Source organism: Electrophorus electricus, chromosome 4 (assembly GCF_041902795.1).
Source record: "Electrophorus electricus isolate QZ-2024a chromosome 4, ASM4190279v1, whole genome shotgun sequence".
Lineage (NCBI taxonomy): Eukaryota > Metazoa > Chordata > Actinopteri > Gymnotiformes > Gymnotidae > Electrophorus > Electrophorus electricus.
In genome coordinates this window covers 28,624,737-28,648,447 of record NC_137500.1, presented here as the reverse complement: position 1 = coordinate 28,648,447, position 23,711 = coordinate 28,624,737, and the positions used below count along the sequence as shown (strand labels likewise).

The following is a 23,711-nucleotide window of genomic DNA, read 5'->3' as shown; positions in this document are numbered from 1 at the left end:
TTTATGGCTAAAGTGAGACTTTTTAAGTGAAAATCTTTTACATAGTATCAAGCCTTACTGGATTAAGAGGAATATTAACTAAATTGAATATTCATACTATATAAGATTTGAACTTTAAAATTCTGTTTAAATTCTGTATATAGCTATGGATTACATAGGTTAACTGGTCCACTATGGCATGTTGATTGCTGTGTAACACTCGCTGAATTCGTCATTCCCTCTGCATCAGTGGCTCCTGGGACACCCCTGTTACGCGGTTGGGAGGCACTCGATGTGCAAGAATTCCATTCTTGGCATACCGTGGCTACAGCAGCTCTCAAGCATCCCATTAAATTAGTGGTTTCTGAGACGCTATCACCCTTGTTACCACCCTATTACCTGCACCTTTCAAGGGCTCCACATCTAGGTCCACAAAAGGGCGCAACATAAAGAAAAAAACACGGAGACACACCCTGTACGGGATTTTCAGGGATGTGTTGTTGGTGTTCTTGTTGTACGGAAATGAAACACATACAAAATATATATACAGCATAAACTAAACCTAAACAGGAGTGTTTCTTCAGGGTGAGCTTTACGCCAACACAACAACCAAAACAAATCTACTAGAGTGGATTCAATCATTCTTCCCTAAAACAAAAGAAAATAAAATACAATCACTCTTCCCTCAACTCCTTGTCACAAAAACAGAAGTACAGCAACAAAGCAAAAAGAAAAAAGCACCCACCCTTATGACTCCAAACAATAAGAAAAAAACAATACTCAATATTTCAGGCAATCAATTATCAGTAAGTGACTCTCAGTGGTCCTTTGGTCCTTTTTGACACTGGCTGTAACAACTCAATGCTGCTAATGAAGAAGAATTTCATGTAACTACTCGAGGCCCAGTGCATAAAGCCTCTAAAGATCGAGAACATCTCAAAGGCTCTATCTAAGAACCTAGCTGGACAGCAAGTAATAAGTCACAAGGCCCTATTCAAAGAACCAGAGACAGAAAAAAAAATAGGAACAGACAATTTCAACACACCAATCTCAAAAAGAGTCTACCACAGGCAGTAATTGTACCAACACAGAGCTTTACAGAGCAGCATCTACCATGGCACGCGAGGAGTCTATTGAACAAGACACCCCACCTACACATTTGTGACGCAGCTCTTTAACAGGAGGCTAATCACCCCTTTAACCAATCAGGTCGTCCGTTGCTGTGACGATGTCATCTCGACAGCTCACTGATTCTTGGTGCGTAACCTGGGTAACCTGAAAAACAAATTCTAATACCACAGCACGAAGAACAACTAAAAAGAAAAGGCCCAAGCATGTAACACCCTGCACCCAGTACCCTATTTTCTTGCCCTTTTGGACATCAGTCAAATGATGTCCTTTGCCCTCTGCTACAACTGACTGGTGTGCTTGCTTATTTATATATGCAGCAAACCCTGTCATGAGGCATCTGAATCAAACTCAGCTTCTCATGTTGCAGCTACACTTAAGTACATTCTTTAATAACCAAGAGCAACAGTTCAGCAGTTTGTAGATAGTAGCGCACTGTAACATGATCTAGTACTTCAGTCCATCTAGATTTAGGTGGCATGGCAACCATTGTAACAATTGACTCAGAGGTGAAACGCAAACAACAAATTTAGAAGCATTCGATTCGATACAAGCTAGCTTGGCCACTCAAGCTAAGGTGCTTGATAACTTAAGTCTCTGATCTTCATCACTGGCACAAATCTTTTGTTTTGACTCATTTATTGAAACTGAAATATCCTGTGATCTGGAGTGATTGTATGGACTTGTTGGCGAAAGCAAAGACAGACACAAGACACACAGTAGGTATGGTGTAAGAGGAGGAAAGGTAAGGTAAAACACTAATGAAATTTTATGCCAGAAAAATGTTTGCTTTTTTGCACTGTTTATAAGAAAACAATAAAGGCTGTTACAGATGGTGAAAGTGTGAAAGGCCTTAGAGGCAAACAACCCTTTCCGTATCGATTTGTATTTAATTAGGCCTCGTTATTATTTTGCAGGTGAGAAGTTCTTTGTGAAGATGTGGTCAATAAACTGGTAGATGAACTGTATCATTGCTGGCTTGGGACAGCTGCTGCTAGGTGAGGATAAGATGCTTGAACATATGCTGTGTGTATATGAGTTAAACTCATCATAAGGGTTTTTTATTTATCACATTTTGTCCAGGGCTTAGGGCTCAAGAACCGTGTTACTCCTGAACTGTGTCTGAAGCAGGAAACAGAATGATGTATGGTATGAATATTTCCCACAGTTCTAAGTTATGGTTGTTGAGCAGGGGTGTGTCCAGAGCAATTTTAAGGTGGCATTTGCCTATGAGCCTATCAGTTACAAATAAAATTAGGCTTTCACATGAGTAATTTCCGCACAGTAATACCACACAGTAAGATGATCTAATCCTTCAGTTCATACAGTAAAGGGAAGCACTTAAACTAGTTAGGTTTGTAGCTACTAATGACAAGATTACCAGCCACATACTAATGTGTATTGGGCTTATTTATTGCAAAGGCAACACTAGTTAATTCAGACTATTCTTCTCTAAAACTGTATTTCATGAGCTTATCTTCCTGTTAATCGAAATAAAAATGTATAAAGATTCCATAATATGGGCTTACTTCTTGTCTTCCTTCCTTCCAAATGTATTCCATTTCTACTAAAGTTAGTTAGAACCAGAACACATAGGATCATTGATGTGAAGCACCAGACCTATTTCAGTGCTAACAGCGCCTGCTTGTGAAAGATTTTATTTGTACTTTCAGTTTGAGTGCGAGTGAGTTACAACCCAGAGATAGTAGCCAGACGCCCCCTGCTGGTTGTGTTCAAAATGTAGGTTATTTTCTTAAAATAACAATGCCGTACTCAGCTCTAAGACTGACTTTCAAAAGGTTTCTGCGAGTGCGGTATGCAAACAGGGGCCCACACTACACATGTTAATGGTGCTAATAGATGTGTGCGGCTACAAGACTGCAGGCCGGAAAGATTAGTTTTTGTCATTTATACTCTGTGTAAATATCTTTGCAGAGATGCCTGGCTCAGCGAGTAAAATACACCCACATGATGTTAGCACCTTGCATTTACAGAATGGCTTGCTGTCAACCATTAAAGTAAGTATTTTTTAAAGTTATGTGTTCAATTGTTTAATTCTTTGCTTTTAGTTCTTTTACATCCTTATTTCAAATACTAAGTAATCTAATTCAAATCCTAAATATTTATACTTATTTATCCTGGTGAACAGAGGGTGTGAAAAGTAGGGGCAGGAGTGCCTATAAAAGTGATGGGTGCCTATAAGAGTGATTTTGTTTTTTTATTTTATAAATAATATTATACATTTATATTATAATATTTTTTTATTATTAAATTAGGCAATATGTCTAATTGTTTTCAGTGTAAGATTAAACTCATATGCATTTTACTAAAATTAAATTTTTACCAAGGGTGCAGCTAAATCTAGAGTGCATTATAATTCCAGTCTTTCTGTTATCAATCACACAGCAGACTAATGATAATTTGATCTTATCTGTATGACGTCACCTGGATGTTTCCCTTCCACTGCAGTGTGTTTTCTTTCTCTCTCTCTCTCTCTCTCTCTCTCTCTCTCTCTCTCTCTCTCTCTGAGTATAAGGGAGGTAGCAGTGAAGCCTGCCTTGGTGCAGACTGTGAGTATGGATTTAAGCTTTAGATATTTAGATTCTCTTGCTACCTCCTTCCAGCATTGCCTTCTGTCCTCCTGGATTAAAGATAACATTAAGAAGAAGGAGTGCTGCCTCTATGTGGAAGATGCCAGGTATATATCTACATGCATTTGGTCAAGTGGAATTATTTATTTAAAATGGGAAGCATTGTTGACCTTGAATATTCTGCTGAGTAATGCCTGTATATATATATAGCATATAAATACGAAAAACAACCAGTGAAATGCATCTTTTTAGGGACTGTGGAATATCACTGTGTGCATCACAGAGTGCATGTTAATTGTTCATGTTAAAGATTTTTCAATCTTTTGATCTGTATTCAAGACCTAATACTTTTTCACTGTGTGTCCATATTAATAAATACATTTATATTATCGATATTCAGTCAAAGGCCTTGCGATCATATGCATGCTATCTCATTTCAAATCACATCCAGTGTGTGTTTCATATTTGCGTGGTGAATATGGATTATGCCACACAGAGAGGGGTTTTGTATGTGTGGATACCCAAAAAACCACCACCCTGTGGAGGCCATTGAAGCAGAGGAGTACACAGGAGAGACGTGGAATAAAGACCTGCATGTTAGAGAGGTCCCCACTGATGCGTTTGGTGACATCAGCTTCAGAAAACAGAAAATAGGCAAGGTATGAAGACATTAAAATTCTTCTGGGGACATTTTTTGACTGCTTGCTGATCTTTATTCCCCAGAAGTTGTCTCAAATACACATCATTAAAAACATTCATGCAATAAAGCCTAGAAATATTTCAAGGGAGTTTTTAGTGACAAAATCTACATAATTGTCTATACCTGCATGTTTTTCACATGCATGCATGTGTGTAGTATGTGCGTGTATCTTCAGGAACTTCTGCTGAAGTTCTGTACCAGCTGATGACAGAGCATTGGAAGCTCCAGCCCCCCAACCTCTTAATCTCAGTAACAGGCGGCGCTAAGAACTTCAACATGAAGACCCGTCTGAAGGACAAGTTCCATCGTGGTCTCATTAAAGTGGCCCAAACCACAGGTACACACTGACAGAAATATTCATAAGAAAAGGTAACATCATAAAACACATTTGTATGTTGAATACTTACACAATAATGTCAGTGGGGGTGGAGGGTTACTGGCCTCTCCACAGTCCATTTCATTTTACATATATTTTCTTCTTCTTGTTTGTGCTAATCTGTCAAAAAAAATGGTGGTTTAGCTAATATCATATCAATATTTACATGAATTGACATAACATCATAACATATGGACATATTAATGGATGTGGAATTCATTGGTAAAGAGAAATGGTATTTTTTTTAAACTCAGCAAAAGGTTAGCAGTAAGTAGCTAGTAGGTAGGCCTACCAAAGGAGAACGTGATCCAGTACTTAATAGCCAATCACCTCATCAAAGTAAAAAAAATGAAAAGTCAAAATAGGATATAACACAAGGTGCAATTTTGCAAGTTGAGCCTGCTGGCTTGCTGAGTGTCTATGACAGTGTCTAAAAGGAATATGTCATAGCTCACTTGTGAGTGTGAGTGCTGTTAATATTTCATGGATTTTGCTGAAAACTATGACTATGGAAGTAATATGATCAGAAAGGTTGCCAAATCAGCCAGAAAATAAATATGTCATGTTACATTTATCTAGCTAGTTAGCAAGATAATGCTAGTTATGTTGGGGTAAATATTGGCTATAGCAAGCCTTTTAGCCAACATCAACCAGAAATATAGATACGGTTGCATAGTTTTCTGTCCTTATTAACTTGCCCAGCTGACAAACAATACACAGCCTAATACACTGGTAGTCGTTCCTCAACGAGGATGGTACCCAGGTGAAAATCAGATGTAGTCTGCGTCATGTTCTAATTGCAGGTCAATCTCCTTTGCATATGAACTAATGAGACAGTTGTTTGACATTAACATCTCAATCCAGAATGATCAAACTTATTTTAATCATTTGGAAAACTCTTTTATAATTACAAGCATGGAATAGGTTTGTAATTTATAGAAGTTATGTTCCAATAACTGAGTCAACGGGTCATCCAAGATAATAACAGGGTATACAACGAACTAAGCGATAAGCTGTCCAAAGAATTAGGACAACAGACATAAATGGACATAAAATATAAAAATAATTGAAACAACTTGCAGCTGTCTAGTCGCAGCCCTAGCACTCTATATTATCTACCCTTTATGTGTGTCTGAGGATATAGAAACCTAAACATGCAGCATTGTTACCTTGTTACCTGCACCTGCAAAATTGTTTAGACAGTATTGAAATACATTCAGTCAAAGTATTTTAATTGTTGTTTAAGTTGTATATTATACATTTACTATAAAAAGATTGATTTCTGCCTAAACTAAGAAGTCCTCGGTACTCTCAAGCTGTGTTAACTTAAAATTATAAGGTAACTTACTTCACAGCTTCTTTAAGTTGATCTGAATTTTAATTTTTTTGCCGTATAGAGGGAGAAATTTGAGTAATTTCATCTTCTGATGAGGCACCAACTAAACTAAGAAGTTAAAGTTAGGTGAACTTTAGTGTCCTCAAACTGCTTGAAAAGATTTGAAGTAAGTTGCCTTAGAACTACTTTGTCCTCACTTTCCATATTTACAGTGGTTTTGTGCCTTGGCCTGCTAGACTCTCATCCCTCAAATAAACCCATAACTTTACCTTAGAACTTGATAAAAAATTAACCATTTTTGTTAGAGACAGACAGAACTGTAGTGATGAAGTGAGAGAAAAGTGTGAAACACATCTACAGGATAGCAGTACTGAGTGGTGTTAGAAAAATACTTTTTTGACTTTCTTAAAATGTAATTGTGAAATAACTCAGCATTAACATTAAAAAATGTTCTTGTGATTTTAACCTTATTACTGTAATCTGGGATGCCTGGTGCATCATGACAAGTAGTCTGTATCATTTTAAGATTTGTGTAGATTTACACAGTTATCCAGTGTAAAAGGAAAATCCAATGCATGCTGACTCCGCTTGTGCCATAAGTAAGGAAAATATTCAACTAGTAGATGAATGGCTATCCTAAATCTGCCAGCTGGGCAGGCTCACTTTTCCTAAATATCTCGACTTCTTGACAGGCAACAGGACAGTGTTTTCCAGATTGGGATTTGGTTTCATTTACACTGCAGTAACAGATTTGGCCTTTAAATGCTACTTTTGACTTATTAGAAATGGAGCCAAATGCTGCAGGTGCAGCCTGGGATTTAGATTTGGTAAACTAAAAACATTCTAAATGTTGTGAGCACTGTTGATTTAACATGTTCTATATAAAAAGGGGTGATTCTGGTTTTTAATTTGTACTACATTATTCATATAATTCACAGATATATGACCTAGGTTCTTTGTGGTTCACAGGGTGTGAAACAAGCTGGAACAAATGTCTTAAATAAAATGATTTTAGTTAAAGTATATAAACTGGTATTGCAAATTAATTAGTGTAATCATTTAAGAGAAATATAAATAGAGTCCACATACTGTTTTTAATAATCTGAGATTGTTCGCACTGTTTGTTTAATAAAGATATGACAAAAGATATTTTGTTAAATAAGTCTTTATTAGAAGACAAGTCAAAATATTCTTGCGTGAACTGTAACTGAGATATGTTATAGGAATAGAAAAGTAGAATGCCTAGGAACCAGCACTCCAAGACTGGTGTACCTCCTGCAGAACTAGAAGCAGCCATACGCACATTAAAGGTGATTACATGTTGCAGGTGCCTGGATCCTAACAGGTGGCACACATACTGGTGTAATGAAGCATGTGGGGATGGCAGTGCATGACTACATCCTCAGCAGCAGGTTCATGGAGAGGCAGATCATAGCCATTGGTGTGGCCACCTGGGGGGTCATCCACAATCGACAGGATCTAGTTCATCCTGAGGTGATCAGTGTTTGTTTGTTTGTGTTACTTCTCAAATAGAACACTGGTAAAGGAATATTTCATTGGTATGTTTAATTCTAACCTACTGTACACATATTCTATGTGTAAATGACAAAGCACTTTTGTAAGTCGCTCTGGATAAGAGCGTCTGCTAAATGCCTTAAATGTAAATGTAAATATCATTTGAAAGAAAATTAATGAAATGAGTGTCATCGATCTGTTTATCCATCTATATATTTTTCAGGGTTGCTTTCCTGCTCATTACTATCTGGATGAACAGGGTCAAGGCCGGCTCTCCTGCCTGGATGATAACCACTCTCATTTCCTGCTGGTGGATGATGGAATGCATGGCCATTATGGGACTGAGATTGAGCTTCGTGGAAAACTGGAGAAACTGATTTCAGAGCAGCCTCTAGGAAACAGAGGTGAGTCTGGAGATGTAAGTTTAATATGGGTTGTTAAGGCTAGTCATTGAGCTTCTTCTTTCTGTATTTTTAACAGTTAGCAGTCTTCACCTAGCCTCTACCTCTAGTGGCTTGATATTATGTTTGATTGACTGCTAATAATGATGTGTACTTACCAGAAAGTGGAGTGAAAATTCCAGTTGTGTGTGTGGTGCTGGATGGTGGACCGGGAACACTAAATGTGAGATCAGAGTGCTCTTTGCTTGGTGTTTCTAAAAAGCTATGTGTGGTTTATGTCTCTGTGTTTTACTCTCAAACCAAACAATTCACTTCTCACAGACAATCTACAACTCCATGATGAACAACACTCCATGTGTTGTTCTGGATGGTTCTGGTCGCTTGGCTGATGTCATCGCTCATGTGGCTGCCCTGCCCTTGTCAGAGGTCACCATTGCTCACACCCAACAACTACTGAAGAGATATTTTTTAGATGAGACATTCTCTGAGCTCCAGATCATTGACTGGACCAAGAAGGTGAGACCAAATAGATGAATTGATTTACAGGCTTAAATAAACAGGGTAACAGATTTGTGTGGAGCTGTAATTAAAAAAAAAATCAACCAGTTTTAATTATAAACCCTAGGTTACAAATGTTACCATTTCTGACTGGATCTCAATTTGATTGAAGATAAATTATCAGTATTTTCCAATCTACATTGTTGGTATGAAAAGTCTAGGCAAGAAAAAAGTATTGGTGCCCAAGCACTTATCAGACTCACTAGGAGGATGTGCTAGTGAGGTTAAGAGGACACTAGGTACATATATCTTGATGAGCTTTGGTATTTTGCACAGCTTCAAGACATAATCAGAATGCCCCACCTACTAACTGTCTTCTACATCAATGAGGATAAAAAGAGTGACCTGGATGTAGCAATTCTCCAAGCTTTTCTGAAAGGTACAAAACAAACTCTTTTTAACTTTGTGCTGATTTAATTTACAATTAATTTACAACTGCTATGTCTCAGATGATATTCCAAGAAACAGATTTTTGCTTCAGTGTAAATCTAGGCTTCCATTAGTGGCTGTATTGGAGTTGATATGATCATGCTGTTGTGTGTGGTAGCTATAGTCCATCAGCCATCAAGACATCAAGTGGCTAATGGGATGTTTAAATATGTAAAATATATGGCAGTTTTTCTGTTTTATCTTTTATCTTTCATTACTTTAATTACTTTTTCGACAGTTGATTTGTTTAAAGACCTTTAATGACCACAGATGAATAGGCTACTGACCCACAGATGTTTCTGAACTGATGTTAAATTATGAAAAGCATTAATTGTTGCCACAGGAACAGCTCTGACTATAATAACAAAGAGCTAATTTATTTCTATGAAGATATGGTTTGATTTTCATTTGTATGTATATAAGACATACATTATGCACTGTTTTATATACATTGATACTGAATGTATGGATAACTCAGCTTTTTCCTTACTGAATGGACTGAACGGTTCCTGATTATTTGTAGTAACTCTATTTACTGTTATTACTTGTAGTCATATGGAAAACACACCGACGATGCTTGTTCTCCTATAGCCTCTCGTAGCAAAGATAGTGTTGGCAACAAGGAGAAACAGCTGGAGCTGGCTGTGGCTTGGAATCGTGTGGACATTGCACAGAGCGAGTTCTTCACTGAGGAAAGTCACTGGAAGGTCTGGAACATGATATGATTATCCACTGCCCTCTTATTTGGCTCAGTTGATTTAGAATATCATTTTATACCAGGAACCAGAATACATACCGGGAGCCAGAGTACATAATACTTACATAGTGTTATTGTTCAGTCCAGGGATCTGCACCAGGCCATGTTCTCCGCTCTGGTGGGCCATAAGGCTGAGTTTGTGCGTCTCCTGCTGGAGAACGGAGTGTGTCTCGACCAGTTCCTTGAAAGTGAAGACACACTTTGTGAGCTGTATACACACCTGCCCAGGTGCATGTTCTTGCACAAGCTAGCCAGGCGTGCCCCAGGAGATGAGATTTCCCTGAGCCACGTGTCTGAGGAAGTACGCCACCTGCTGGGCAGCTTTACATGCCCACTCTACCCTCCGGCTTCACCCAGCCACAGAACACAGATGTCCATCAATGACACCATTTCAACGGTGGGTTTTAGACAAGAGCTCAACTCAAATTAGTTATTATCTTTATTCCTTTGACTTTTTTTTATTGAGTATGTCACTCTGTTGTGATACTGTTGGCAGAAATCCAAGAGCGTTCCGCAAAGCGTGTGGAACGCAGGCCGAGACCTCTTCCTCTGGAGTGTGCTGCAGAACAAGCGGGAGCTGGCAGAAATTGCCTGGGAACAGGTAAAGCTACAGGAACATGAATGAATGCACTAGTCCAAGGGCCCACCTAAAAAGTAGATTACACAAGATAAGACACAAAGTAACACATGGAGATAAACTGGTGACAATGGATCATGTCTAAGACTTTCTACGATTTAACCTTCAGTAATTTAGCATGATTCAGAACTCTATGAATGGTTAAAGATTTTCAGTGTGTGTGTGTGTGTGTGTGTGTGTCTGTGTGTCTGTGTGTGTCTGTGTGCGTATGCATGTGTTTGTTTCTGCAGTGCAAGGACTGTATAGCTGCTGCTTTAGCTGCCAGTAAAATCCTAAAGAAGCTAGCTGATGAGGGCGGGGATAATGGGGAGGAGTCTATGAGCGAACTCGCCGACCACTACGAGAAGCAGGCTATTGGTACTGTACATGTATTTACATATTCTACACTTAAGTGGCTCACTTATTATTATTAAACTTTTCCATCACAATATTTATGCATGTCCATCTAAAGTATATACTTCATATTTTTCATAGTCAAACCTTTTTTTCATTTTCTGTCTAAATGTAGTTTTTTTTTAAATGTTTGTTACCCTCAATAGTTTTTTAATGCATTTAATCATTATATAGTCAGGACCAGAAATAATTTGCCTCTAAAAGCAAATTAATACAGATATGAATGTTATTGATATTAGTGAAATTATAGAGGATTCACCGACTTACATTTTTTTTAAATAAAAGCATCATTTTCATATAAATTTAATTTCTAAGTTAATATAGCACATCCCTCCCTCTGTCATGTTTGATGTTGGTCAGATGATGATGACAGCTGATTCAGAAACATTGATGGCATTCCCTTTCCCAGGTGTTTTCAGCGAGTGCCACAGATGTGACGAGCAGAGAGCCCAGAAACTGCTGATCCGGATCTCTCCGTCCTGGGGTGGGACCACCTGCCTTCGCCTGGCCCTCGAGGCTGATGACAAGAGCTTCATAGCTCACTCAGGGGTCCAGGTAAACACAGCTGGCACACTGCTGTGTTATCATTCGGGCATCTGCAAGTACCATAATAAACACATTCTCATTCACAGCTCTTTAAAATGTTCTCTGCTGAATAAACTGCTTCTAAATACTGTCAAAGAACAATGTCTGTTATTTGCAGGACATCATATTAGTAATGATGTCGTTGGTTTAGTGGGTGTGGTTTTCCCAGGCACTGCTGACACACGTCTGGTATGGGAAGTTAGCAGTGGATAACCCACACTGGAGGCTATTGCTCAGCATGCTGTTCTTTCCTCTTGTATTCACTGGATTTGTGGTCTTCAGGTAATTATCCACAAATTTCATTATATTTCCTATGTCCTCTGGTTGTGGCCTGTTTATTATAGACAGTGCACATTAGTGGAGCCCACTAAACAAACACAAAATCAAAAAATGTGTGCATAAAGTATATGGAGTATGTAGTGTACACATATGAAGTACGTTGTAAAAATACACAGATACCGATTTGTAACATCCCCATATTGGTAAAGCACACGATCCACCACAAGGTGACAGTATTTCAATCACATCAGCTGTGGTACAGATACAGATACACCTTAGGACTCCAAAGAAACTAAATAATTACATAAAAAATGGATTAGACTAAAAACATCATGGCAACTACATTAGGTGTTATAACAGGCATTATATGTGATTATGTATTTAATCTTCTGTATTTGGTTTAGGCATGATAAGGCCATCCGGAGAGAAGCAGAAAGAAAAAAGGAGAAGAAGATGGATTCTGTTACTCAGAGCTATAGTGGTGAAAGGGTGAATCCTCACATTAGGTAAGAGCTGGACGAACATTTCAGGGAAAGAAAAAACATTAAGATCATGCCAGATCTTTCATATTTGGGTGGTTTTCCATTTTTAAAACTATAAAAAAATGAAGTGGAGCCAATTTAAAAAAATAACAAAGGGTATCCTTCCTACTACCAGTGACCGATCTGGAAAATCTCCTCTGAAGCCTTTAAACTGCTGGACACGGCTGGTGAGTCTGTACACCTGCCCTCAGGTAAAGTTCTACTGGAACATCGCTTCCTATTTCGGTTTCCTGTGGCTGTTTGCTGTTGTGCTGATGATGGACTTCCAGTCCTCGCCTTCCTGGAGAGAGCTCCTACTCTACGTGTGGCTCATCTCTCTGGTGTGTGAGGAGGTCAGACAGGTGAGATGCACACCCCAGTACATACCCAAACACACACACACACACTCTTACACACGCACAAAATAGCGCAATACTTTTTCCTAGTACAAAGCACATAAAACTGTCTGTAGATAATCAGGCAATTTTTTCAGATTTTTCCTCATACTATTCAATAGTGCCAATAGTTTTGGAGGTACTGCATGTTTCAAACTTGATCTTAATTGTCTCCTCCTGTTCAGCTCTTCTGTGACTCTGATGGGTTTGATTTTCAATGGAAAGCGAAGATGTATATCAAAGACCTGTGGAATATTCTGGATGTGTTGTCAATAACCCTCTTTATAATTGGCCTGACTCTCAGGTTAGCCCACAAGCCTTACAAAACAACCTCTCTCAATAGAAGAAAAGATTAACCAAAAGCTTAGCTAATGTAATGAAGTGACTTTTAGTGAGAAAAGTCACTTAATTACGGTAGGTGTCATGTTGTCAGCAAAAATCCAAGACCTTTAGTTATGTTAGTAGATGACTTTCTGTCTTTATCCCTTCTTCAGGCTGCAAGCTTCTGATAGTCTGTTCTATGTGGGCAAAGTCATCCTCTGTATTGACTTCATTATATTCTGCTTGCGCCTAATGGCAATCTTCACCATCAGCAGAACCTTAGGTCCTAAGATTATCATTGTCAGGAGAATGGTAGGAATCACAGATATTGTTTGTGCAGTTTTTCAAGTGTATTTGTTATCCACTTATACTGTGCACTTCTGACAAAAAAAGCACTCAGAAAGATGCATGGCCAATTAATTTAATCTTCTAATTTAATCTTCTCTCTCTTCTAATCTCTCTCTCTCTCTCTCTCTCTCTCTCTCTCTCTCTCTCTCTCTCTCTCTCTCTCTCTCTCACTCTCTTTCCAGATGTTGGATTTGTTCTTATTCTTGTTTCTGCTCAGTATCTGGGTGGTGGCCTATGGTGTGTCCACACAGGGGATCCTCATTGAGAATGAAGAGCGCCTCAATTGGATACTTCGTGGGGCTCTTTATGAGCCCTACCTAGTCATATTTGGCAGCTTACCATCTAGCATAGATAGTGAGTAAAACATGGGAAGTGAAATTCACAAAAAGAGAATGGGACTGCTAGCAGACCACCTGGAAAATAGCACAAGTACCACATAGTGGGTTTAAATCTACAATCAGTGTCATAGCTGCCCAAGGATAGTATAAACTATACATTTAAAATGACCACTGTCACTATTTAAAAGCCTTTGTGCAAAACTCAAAGCTGATATGCAAGAAGTAAGTAATCTTGATTGAGGTTATTTATCTAATATTCTGAGGGAAGATCCTTTTAGTCAAACTGTACCCAGACCACATGAACCCAGCTCAAAAATAATTCTTTGACTTTCGTTTTCATTTACCATCTAGTCTGCTACAAAAACGATATTGTGGACATATTTCCTCCAGAAATAAATTGTGTGCCACATTTCACAATGCTCTTTAAACTGTTACAGTCTAAAACCTTCCAACGCTCAGCTTTAAGATCAGAGAGTGGTAAATCATCTTTTTAGTGCTGTGCATGCATAAAATGTCACTGACACTTTGTTTTGAGTGGTCCTTTGTAGACTAAATATACACCAATCAGATTTTCAGTAACATATTATTAATGTAGTAATAGTTAAACATCTGAAAATATTTGATAGATTATCAAGAGACTTTTAATTAGCTGTGTAAGGTTTGTTTATAATCTGGTGAATTTGGTTGTTTTTCAATTAAATAAGAGTCCAAGTTTATGTCTATAGATATTAATCTGAGAAGTCACTGAACATGTAATTGGTATAATGCATACCATTTTAGCATATAACAGCTGTTATAGACATGCTGTTGACAACATTCTGTAACACAATTTATCTGGATTTTGGTTAGGGTTAGTGTCAGGATTATGACAAGGGTTTCAAGTTTCAAGTTTCAAGTTTGGTTTATTTGTCACATACATAGTCATACACAGTATAACTCGCAGTGAAATGGTTGAGAGTGCTCTGTCCAAACTGAGGAAAAAGAAAACAGGGGTGCATAGAGGAATATATATTCTATATATGTACAAAAATATATTAACCATGTATGTACAATATATGTATATTATGTTTATATACATAATGTACAATGTATATGGTTATGTATATATATGTACACAATGTACAGATCCATTTTGTAAAATGACATATTTACAGTTTTTATGTTTCATGGTGGTAATTGAATATATATATATACAGTTATGTTACATGGTGCACCATGGTGGTGGTGGTCCCCACAGTTTATCAGTTTCCCTGATTCAGGGCCAGTGGGAAGAAGCTCCTCTTCAGTCTCTCTGTCTTGGTCTTCAGGGAACGAAAGCGCCTCCCTGACCTCAACAGAGAGAAGAGCCTATTGTTGGGATGGGTGGGGTCCTTCACAATCCCCCTGGCCTTGGTCTGGCACCGCTTGTGGTAGATGGTCTGCAGGTCAGGAAGTTCCGTGTGAGTGATGCACTCTGCTGAACGCACTACCCTTTGGAGTGCTTGTCTGTCCTGCTTGGTGCTATTCCCAAACCAGACTGTGATGTTCCCCGTGAGGATGCTCTCGATAGTGCAGGTGTAGAAGTTCCGCAGTACCTTGGAGGGCAGTCTGAAGTCTCTTAGGCGTCTGAGGTGGTAAAGACGCTGACGAGCCTTCTTTGCCAGGGAGTTGGTATGGCGGGACCAGGACAGATCCTGCGAAATGTGAACACCAAGGTACTTGAAACTATTTACTCTCTCCACCGTGGTTCCACTGATCCTCACTGGCTGGTAGTGCCGCTCCTGCTTCTTGCTGCAATCCACGATCAGCTCCTTTGTCTTACTGACGTTTAGGAGGAGATTATTTTCCTGGCACCAGTTTTCCAGGCGTTTAATCTCCTCCAGGTAGGCCCTCTCATCGTTGTCCAAGATCAGGCCCATGACAACGGTGTCGTCAGCAAACTTGACAATGATGGTGGAGCTGGAAGTGGCTGTGCAGTTGTAGGTGTACAGTGAGTAGAGCAGGGGGCTTAGGACACAACCCTGAGGAGCTCCAGTGCTGAGGGTGAGGGTGGATGAAACACAGTTGCCCACCCGTACTGATTGTGGTCTGTCTGTTAGGAAGTTGGAGATCCAGTCGCACAGGGATGTGTGCAGTCCTAGATCCTCCAAATTAGTAGTGATTAGGGAGGGGATGATAGTGTTAAATGCTGAACTGTAGTCGACAAACAGCATTTTAACATAATTTCCCCTCCCTTCGTCCAGGTGGGTCTGTGTGGTGTGGAGCAGATGTGTGATTGCGTCATCAGTGGAGCGGTTGGGGCAGTATGCAAACTGCAGTGGGTCCATGGAGGCTGGCAGTGAAGATGGCAGGGTGGGGGTTTGGATTAAGTTTTGTTTTGAGGTGAAGGTTGGGTTAAGGATTAGGTTTTGGGATAAAGTCAAGATTTGTTGGGTTGGTTTGCGGTCTGCTTGCTGGTGTCTAACACTTGAACTGTTCCACTTATGACTACTGCTTGTAATAAACTTAATTTATGATAATGTAACTAATACTCTGTTAAGAGTTTATTACTCCTCTATAAAGGACCACTCAAAAAAATCCTTCCCAGCTGAGGAGTGCTGATTTTTGAGAATGTAGGGGATTCAGTTACACTAAGGAATCTTTTCTGTGTGGCCCAGGCACCCAGTTTAGTATGGACAGTTGCAGTGTGAATGGCACCGATCCACTGAAGCCTAAGTGTCCTGTGCTGAACAGTGACAGCAATCCAGTTTTCCCTGAATGGCTGACCATCATCATGCTGTGTGTTTACCTGCTGTTTGCCAACATACTGCTCCTCAACCTGCTCATTGCTATCTTCAAGTGAGTGTATTCCTTCAAAAGTTGCCTGTCTGTATTTGAGCTGGTTGTGGTGTTTAACGTATACAACACATAAGGATTTTACTATTTCCTTAGTTCTTTATTTGATAATATTAGATATTGAATGTCTAAATCCTGAGTATTGACCTAATTGACCTCGAATCTGCTATTTTCGTTAGATATGGAATGCACCTTACATATATTATAAAATGCCCATACATATATTAAGAGATGGAAACTGCTCTGCCTTTTCGTTACACAGCTACACATTCCAGCAGGTGCAGGACCACACGGACACGTTCTGGAAGCTCCAGCGTTATGATCTGATAAAGGAATACTACAGCCGCCCTGCACTGCCTCCCCCCTTCATCCTCCTCAGCCATCTCTACCTCTTCATCAGATGCCTGGTCCAGCGAAGGGCCTCACAGAAAAGCAGGCCCTTCAGTGAGTACCTCTGAAACAATAAGAAAGGCTCTGGGCCTTAACATAGAAACTATGTGAAAGGAGTTGTAATTCCCACCTGGTTAGCTGGTCCATCCAGACAAGAGGTCTGGCTAAAGCAACATTTTTGCCAATTCAAATGTATTTGTTTCAAGACAACTGGTCTTTTTTTACATTCTTCAAAGTGTGCTTGAGTGAGGTTTTGATAAAACCTTTGTGTCCAGGGCAAGAGCTGACTCAGACAGAGACAGACGATCTGTTATCATGGGAGGCATGTATGAAGGGCAACTACCTAGCATCTCTGCAGCAAGAGAGGAGCCAGAGTGTGGAGCATCAAATTCAGGTCACAGCAGAAAAGTAATGCCCCTGACAAGTTCCACTCACATCTGCAAATTTCCTTAATCACCAACCAACATCCTTAGCACATCAAGTGCACTTTAAAAAATCATGGTGGACAGAAGCCATTAATATAAAACACAGCAGCAGACGATATGTCCAAATAAAGTTTAAAATAAAGTTTCTTCTTATGCGACTGGAATTTAAGGACCTGCAGCTTGCATTGAAGAGAATAATGTAATCTATAAATATTTGGACAGTGACCAAATTTTTTGTTCAGTTGGCTCTGTACTCCTGTACTGAATTTATGTGAAATGCATTATGTCAAATTAAATGTATTTTATTTAACCTCTGTGTCAGAAAGGAACCAGAATTTTATGCATAAATCAGCATTAAAGGGGACCGAAACTCGAGAAAAGAGCACATACAAAATTGTCATATTTAGTAGCCTGCAGATCTTATGCAATTGGTGCCTGAAGACTTTGACTCACAGACATAATATCACTAAATAGTGGGAATCATGCCTCGTAATGTTCTGCCAGGCTTCTAAAGCCCCCATCTGTTCTTGCTTGTTTTGAGGGTTTTACCCTTCAGTCTTGGCTCCAGTAACTGAAACGCATGCTCAGTAGTGTTAATATCAAATGATGGAACCTTTTCAACTTTTTGACCCCAATAACCTCCATACCCGGTTTGCTAGTGTTTGGGTGGAAGGTTCTGTAGCCTCTTGCTCAGCCCCAGTGCAACAGTGCCCCTTCTCTGTCCAGTCTGTTCTCTCTGCAAGCTCAGAGAACCACTCAAAAGCAAGGTGTGTGTGAAGAGGAGGGAAGTAGGCGGTCCATGCCTAAAACAAGCATGAGCTTCTTTATTCTAGACTAACAGAGTGAGATTATGAGTGAGTTTCATTCTTACATCGGGGTCATTGTCTTGATGCAAGGTGCAAAGGCTCTAGAACAGAAAGGCCAGGATACAGACTGCTAGACTGCTGATCTATTTATTATGATCTTTGATGCAATGTTTTTGATTATTCACCACTGAGGTACTCAAGTTTGGACGGTTTTTCGATATTGCTGAGTTCACCAGTGCTCAGAACAGCTAGATGCAACAAAACGGTTGATTTTGACAAACCTAATCTGTAAGATGTAAGGTGTAATTTTTTGTCTCATTATTGTGCTTCATGCTCGCATTATTACCATTGTGTTGTATGTAACTTGTCATAAGAGGAAATACCAAACCACCTTATACAATAGAATTCTGTATAAGAATAAGAGATGAAAATCAAGACTAAATACTGTGGAACAAATGAATGAGGACAAACTGAACACTTCTCACGCAACATGTTTCTAAGGAGGGGAGGTAATATAGCTAATATAGCTGTAGATTAAGAAATTTGACCTCAAGTATCTGTAAGCTCTATGAGGTAGTAGTATTTCTTTAGGCTTATCGAAAAGATAAAGTGACGGCCATCTTCCCTTGCAGAGTTGCAGCCATGTCAGAACTGCTAAACCGAGAACAAGAAAGAGGTTCTGTCACCATGGAAAAAAGATTGGCTAAGCTGGAGGAACAGGTCTGCAATCATTGAGTCACCTCAGGGGTTGTCCAATGCAGCTCAGGCCATAACACATTTGGTTCATCTTAAGAAAAGCGCCACAGAAAAGTGATGGTATAAACCAAATGTGTTAGAGAAAGAAAACTGTGGAGAATAGTGGATATCTGTTCCTGGACACCCTGGTGTGCATGACACACATTCAGATCTCACTCATTCATACCAATCTAGCATGGAATAAATCTTTTTCTAGTAGGATCCAGAACAAAAGCTAGCCTATTCTAGTTAGTATGTATGTTAGTATTAGTTAGTATTAGTATTAGTTAGTACGTTAGTATTTAATCTATGTGTTATGTGATTTTATGATAGGTCAGTAAATCCACTAAAGCACTACAATGGGTTATGGATGCCCTTACATCTCAGGGCTACAAATCCAAACAGAAAGTACCTGTATTAGGTGAGCTTAATGATTTTCCTTTTCTTAAAAGTGAATCTGCTCTTTTCACAATTCTGCATTCATTAGTGTTTGCACTTTTAAAAAGATTTTTAAGATTTGCTAAGCTTGATCATATCTACCCAGTTGCAATTTAACCAGCTAATGCTTTGTAACAAGCTGCATTGTTATTATATTTTACATAAGTTAAAATGCACCATTACCAAAGGCTAAGCATACTTACAACAAGCCTTATTTGAATGGAAAGGTAGTTTAGTCTTTCATTTTCAGTAGTAATGGGTAACACTTATTCCCCTTCAGCGAGGACAGAGAGTGACACTGCAGAATCTAATAGACAGGAACCAGACGGGGAGAAGACTCATCACTTCTATGCCCGCCAGCTTCACTATCCTGGCAGCAATGTTAAACGCTTCCCTGTACCTGAAGAGAAAGTTCCCTGGGAGGTGCCTAATCTAAGCTACATTGATTAAACAAACTCATCAGGATATTTCATATTCTTGATGTTTGTCTCTGCATTTGATATGTTTCTCAAGTAACCAGAAAAATCTCTTCTGCTGTAGGTGGACTTTAGTGTTTACTCTCCCCCGGTTTACAGTCTACAAGGAATAAGAGAGTAAGTCTCTGTGAACCACAGTCATGTTCATGTCTGGTTGCAACTGTCACTCTCTTATCATATTGCCAAATACCTTTCTCCATACAGTTCAGAGATTTCAACCTTAGACACACACAGGTAAATAATGCATTTTATCAGCATCATAAAATTATTTATTTATCTATTAATATGCTTTTGCATATATTTATTTAATTTTTGACATGATCAAAAATGAATGTATGAATTTTTAGGAATCCGGCAGGGCGAACAGGAATAAGGGGTAGAGGAGCTCTAAAAACCCTCGGCCCAAATCCCTTTCTAAATCTAGTCATCACAAGGTAAAACATAAATAGCAGGAGCATTACTACGTATGCTTATGATGAATAGTAATGCATACTATAATAATACTTATTGCTAACTGAGATTAAAGCAAACTATATACTCATTTCCTACTACATTTTTCAGTTAAAATATATACTTACTATAATACTACATATGCATACAGTTCATCTTATATGTTTTGTATTTTTCTATAGATTTGAAGGCTCTGTGCTGCAGTTTTTGGCTGTTTGGGAAAATACAGCAGAATCCTGGTCAATACCTGGGGTGAGCATGTGTACACACACACACACACACACACAGACAGCCAAACAGGACATTTCAGGCTTTTGACAGAGCTGGGAGAGAAAAGAGCTTCAGAAGTTTAAGATCCTAAAAAACTATAGAAATACTTTGCTTGCTCAGTTGATGAAGGACCTCTGTCTGTATTTCCTATTCTTATTATGTTTTAATACTGATCCAAAAAATCAAAATGGTACATCAGGCACATCCAGAATTAACCAAAAATAAAGTTTCACCCTATATTTTTTACCGTATGTTCATCTTTTTATCCATCATTTTTATTTATTTTATTCAGCATTAACTTTTAGATGGCACAGTATCTGGAAATAAATGCAGATAGAGAAACCCTGAATCATAGCAGAAAGTTCTGTAATGTTAGGCAATGATTCTATGAAGTGATTTTTATTTTTAATTGACATTAATTTTGCTGAACTGTGTTGTTTCCATTGCACACTTTAATGATGAATCATGCAACGTATAACTGTACAAAAGCTTTACACATGCTCCTGCAGGGCCTGGCTCAAAAGAACGCACCCTTACCAGAAGGCCTGGAGACAAAACTAGGGAAGAAGCTTTACCAAAGTATAAATGCCAAAATAAAATCAGGAACCAAAGTCAATGAGGTGGGTGTATAAAATGTTTGAAATATTATACCAGCAGTCCACACAGATACACACTTTTTAACAACTAAACCCACGGAAAGCATCAAATTATGCTGGACTCTTGCCCTTCAGGGCTAGTCCTGTGGTGGATTGTTTTTCTTGTCGTTTGAACATAGACCATCATCTTTTGAACCTTCAGGCTTATGTACATTACAGTTTTGTGCCTTATTTATTTTGGTAATATTGCAAGGAATATTCTGCTTGTTCTGCTATGTTCCAGGTTTACAAGAGTTATGTAGATGACATCCGGAACACTGATAATGCCTGGGTGGAAACAACTATAATAACCTTACACCTTGACTGCCATAGTCTGAGGATAGATGATTTTGGAGAGGTATGAATCTTTTTCATCATCCATTTTTCCACTTAAACTAAACTGTCTCACTGACAAATGGTTAGTGAGAGTTGAGTGTCAGTGACAAGACACAGTAAATTCAGGATTTGAGCATTTGAAGCACCTGTGTGGTTCTGTCATAGAAATCCTAACAAAAATCAAATAGCTATAAAAGCTAAACAAAATGAATACCCCAGAGTTTACATAAGTTTAAATACATTGCCTCAGTAATGTAGTCTTAGTCAGCACCACAGTGTGACCTGCTCTCTCCGCAGACCAAACTTCTCCAGTGGCTGAAGGTGAGCAGTCAGACTCCCATGTGTCCAGACCAGGGAGAGGTTCTCTGTCATGTTGCCCAGTTTCATCAAGTAAACTTCTGAAAATTAAGATGGCTTTACACTGTGTGATTACAGCAGTCTTCTACATTTGCTGCATGTCTCACTGTGCAAGTGGTACCTGAGTGGTAGCTCAGGTTAGCAGTTCAAACCACTGTTGGGCCCCTGAGCAAGGCCATTATTCCTCAGTTGCTCAAGTTGTATTCAGTCATAGTGGGTCATTTTGGATAAAAGCATCACCAAATACCATAAATGTATGAAATGCTGCAGCTGAGATCTTTACCAAACTACATGACAGACTGTGAAAACTCAATTGTACTGAGTCAGACTATACAATCTCCTTTCTGGCAATAAATCCACAAAAAAAACTTACAACATCCTGCTTTTGTAATCTTTTTGCAAAAAAAAGACGTCTCAAATGCAGCGGAAACAACAAAATGTATTCTATCTGCTGCTATAGTTCCACAAAATGTTATTTGAAGCCTTACCTATTATGTATTTATTTTGCCATGCTATCATTTATATTTAAGCGGCACGTGAGCTGTGCACAATTCCAGGATGCTCCCTATTGGTTGACTTTAAGTGTGCATTGTAACAGCAATCACACTGCGAGATAATAATGGACTGTCTTTGGTCAAAGAGCCACTAAATTGGCCGCTGTGGACCATGACACATCACGTGTTAAAAGATGACAGATTTTAACACCCAACCAAAGAATTCTTTCATAATTTGTTATTGCCATCTGTGACAGTACAATTTTAACAACTTCATAGAGTGAAGGCAGCTTTAGGGAAACACATGGCAGTGTTTCACATGCCACACTGTGTGTCAACCACCTCAACTCTGCATGTCTAATCATTTTACATTTGGTTTGTCTGGCTATAACACACAGATAAAAAAAAATCTTCTGTTTCTATAGCTTTGAATTACTAATACGAAAAAGAACAGAGGTTTTAACAAAGAAAAGAGAACAGCAGCTTCCTGCAAACATGTATAAATTGAAGCATGTACAATGGTTTTAAGAAACATTTTCAGATTTTCATATTGTTTTAGTTTTAGTTCTACTCATGCAGCTTCAGTGGAGTTATGCATTACATGAACAAGGCCTGTCTGCCTTTCTCTTTGTTTTACTGTGCTAACTAAATCAACAAAAGACATTCAGAGATTTTAAAATCAAGTATGTAATGTCATTTTGTACATCTTAAAGTAAAACATGCTGCAGAAGTTAGCACAGGTTGTTTTATAAATGCCAGATGATACATAAATATGCATAGAGTAATCCATGAATGATCACAAGCTATAGGAATTGTCCAAATTCTATTTTATTTATTTTTTTTATAGACTTGGAAAACATAAACACCCTTATAAACATTTTTTGGATGACAGCATGAAACTTTCTTACACCTCCTGTTGCAAGTATAATGTCTGCTGACACAGACACAGATGGCAACTTAAAGGTCCTGAGGGGTGTTTATTTACAACAGTGAGCAGGAGGACCATGATGAGAAGGCTTGTGAGCATGCTCTGTTTGGGGGAAGTGTTCTGTGTTGCAGACACGAGTCTGTAGGAAGATAAAATGGAGAAGAGAGGATGAGTCCTCACCTCATTCAGTTTCTTCCCTCTCTTGTGCATCTGCCATTGTTATTCTCTTTCTGATAAGTCATGTGCCAGAAATGACTGAGCTCATTCGAGCTTCTTTCGAATCCTCTTTTACATCACTCCTCCATCATGTGGGTTTGTTTATATTTTGTCGCTGTCCTGGGTGCTGAAACATTGATGGCGGTGGAATGTGGGTTTGGACAGTATCCCACAGGAGATTCAGCATCGCTGTCCCTGCCCTTAGCATGCAACTGACAAAGGCAATCAGCACTGATGTGCTGTTTACCTGAGTATAGTTCAAGCTGAAAGGAGAAGTCATGCAAAGCCAGGAACCCATAGGTGACATTGAAGCTGATGTCCTTGGCCATGGCCATCCACTGGACGGAAGCATGG

The 23,711-nt window shown here is 38.9% G+C and overlaps 1 protein-coding gene across 3 annotated transcripts; it reads left to right on the top strand.

Annotated features, from left to right (window-relative positions):
- The first annotated feature begins 1,580 nt into the window (after positions 1–1,580).
- Positions 1,581–22,094, top strand: trpm2 (transient receptor potential cation channel, subfamily M, member 2). Of its 3 annotated transcripts, XM_081713099.1 has the most exons (36): positions 1,590–1,852; positions 2,025–2,105; positions 2,191–2,256; positions 3,043–3,125; positions 3,732–3,805; positions 4,195–4,357; positions 4,555–4,735; positions 7,438–7,604; positions 7,849–8,029; positions 8,188–8,249; positions 8,348–8,542; positions 8,861–8,963; positions 9,605–9,720; positions 9,853–10,167; positions 10,267–10,371; positions 10,638–10,764; positions 11,210–11,355; positions 11,555–11,667; positions 12,069–12,170; positions 12,322–12,547; positions 12,766–12,884; positions 13,075–13,213; positions 13,432–13,603; positions 16,224–16,404; positions 16,664–16,845; positions 17,067–17,199; positions 18,655–18,742; positions 19,091–19,178; positions 19,476–19,618; positions 19,736–19,788; positions 19,876–19,905; positions 20,019–20,105; positions 20,304–20,373; positions 20,901–21,011; positions 21,271–21,384; positions 21,660–22,094. In XM_081713099.1, the coding sequence occupies exons 3-36, from the start codon at positions 2,247–2,249 to the stop codon at positions 21,762–21,764; spliced, it is 4,284 nt and encodes a 1,427-aa protein (XP_081569225.1). In that variant the 5' UTR covers positions 1,590–1,852; positions 2,025–2,105; positions 2,191–2,246; the 3' UTR covers positions 21,765–22,094. The 3 variants fall into 3 exon arrangements, with proteins under 3 accessions (XP_081569227.1, XP_081569225.1, XP_081569226.1); XM_081713100.1 differs by lacking the exons at positions 1,590–1,852; positions 2,025–2,105; positions 2,191–2,256; positions 3,043–3,125; positions 3,732–3,805 and adding an exon at positions 3,158–3,677; XM_081713101.1 differs by lacking the exons at positions 18,655–18,742; positions 19,736–19,788; positions 19,876–19,905; ... (3 more) ...; positions 21,271–21,384; positions 21,660–22,094 and having other exon boundaries at positions 1,581–1,852; positions 19,476–19,614.
- Positions 22,095–23,711: the final 1,617 nt, after the last annotated feature.

Coding starts and splice junctions, on each gene's coding strand:
- trpm2 (XM_081713099.1), top strand. Junction 8,030..8,187: donor GCAGCCTCTAGGAAACAGAG/GTGAGTCTGGAG, acceptor TGTACTTACCAG/AAAGTGGAGTGAAAATTCCA. Junction 8,543..8,860: donor TCATTGACTGGACCAAGAAG/GTGAGACCAAAT, acceptor TATTTTGCACAG/CTTCAAGACATAATCAGAAT.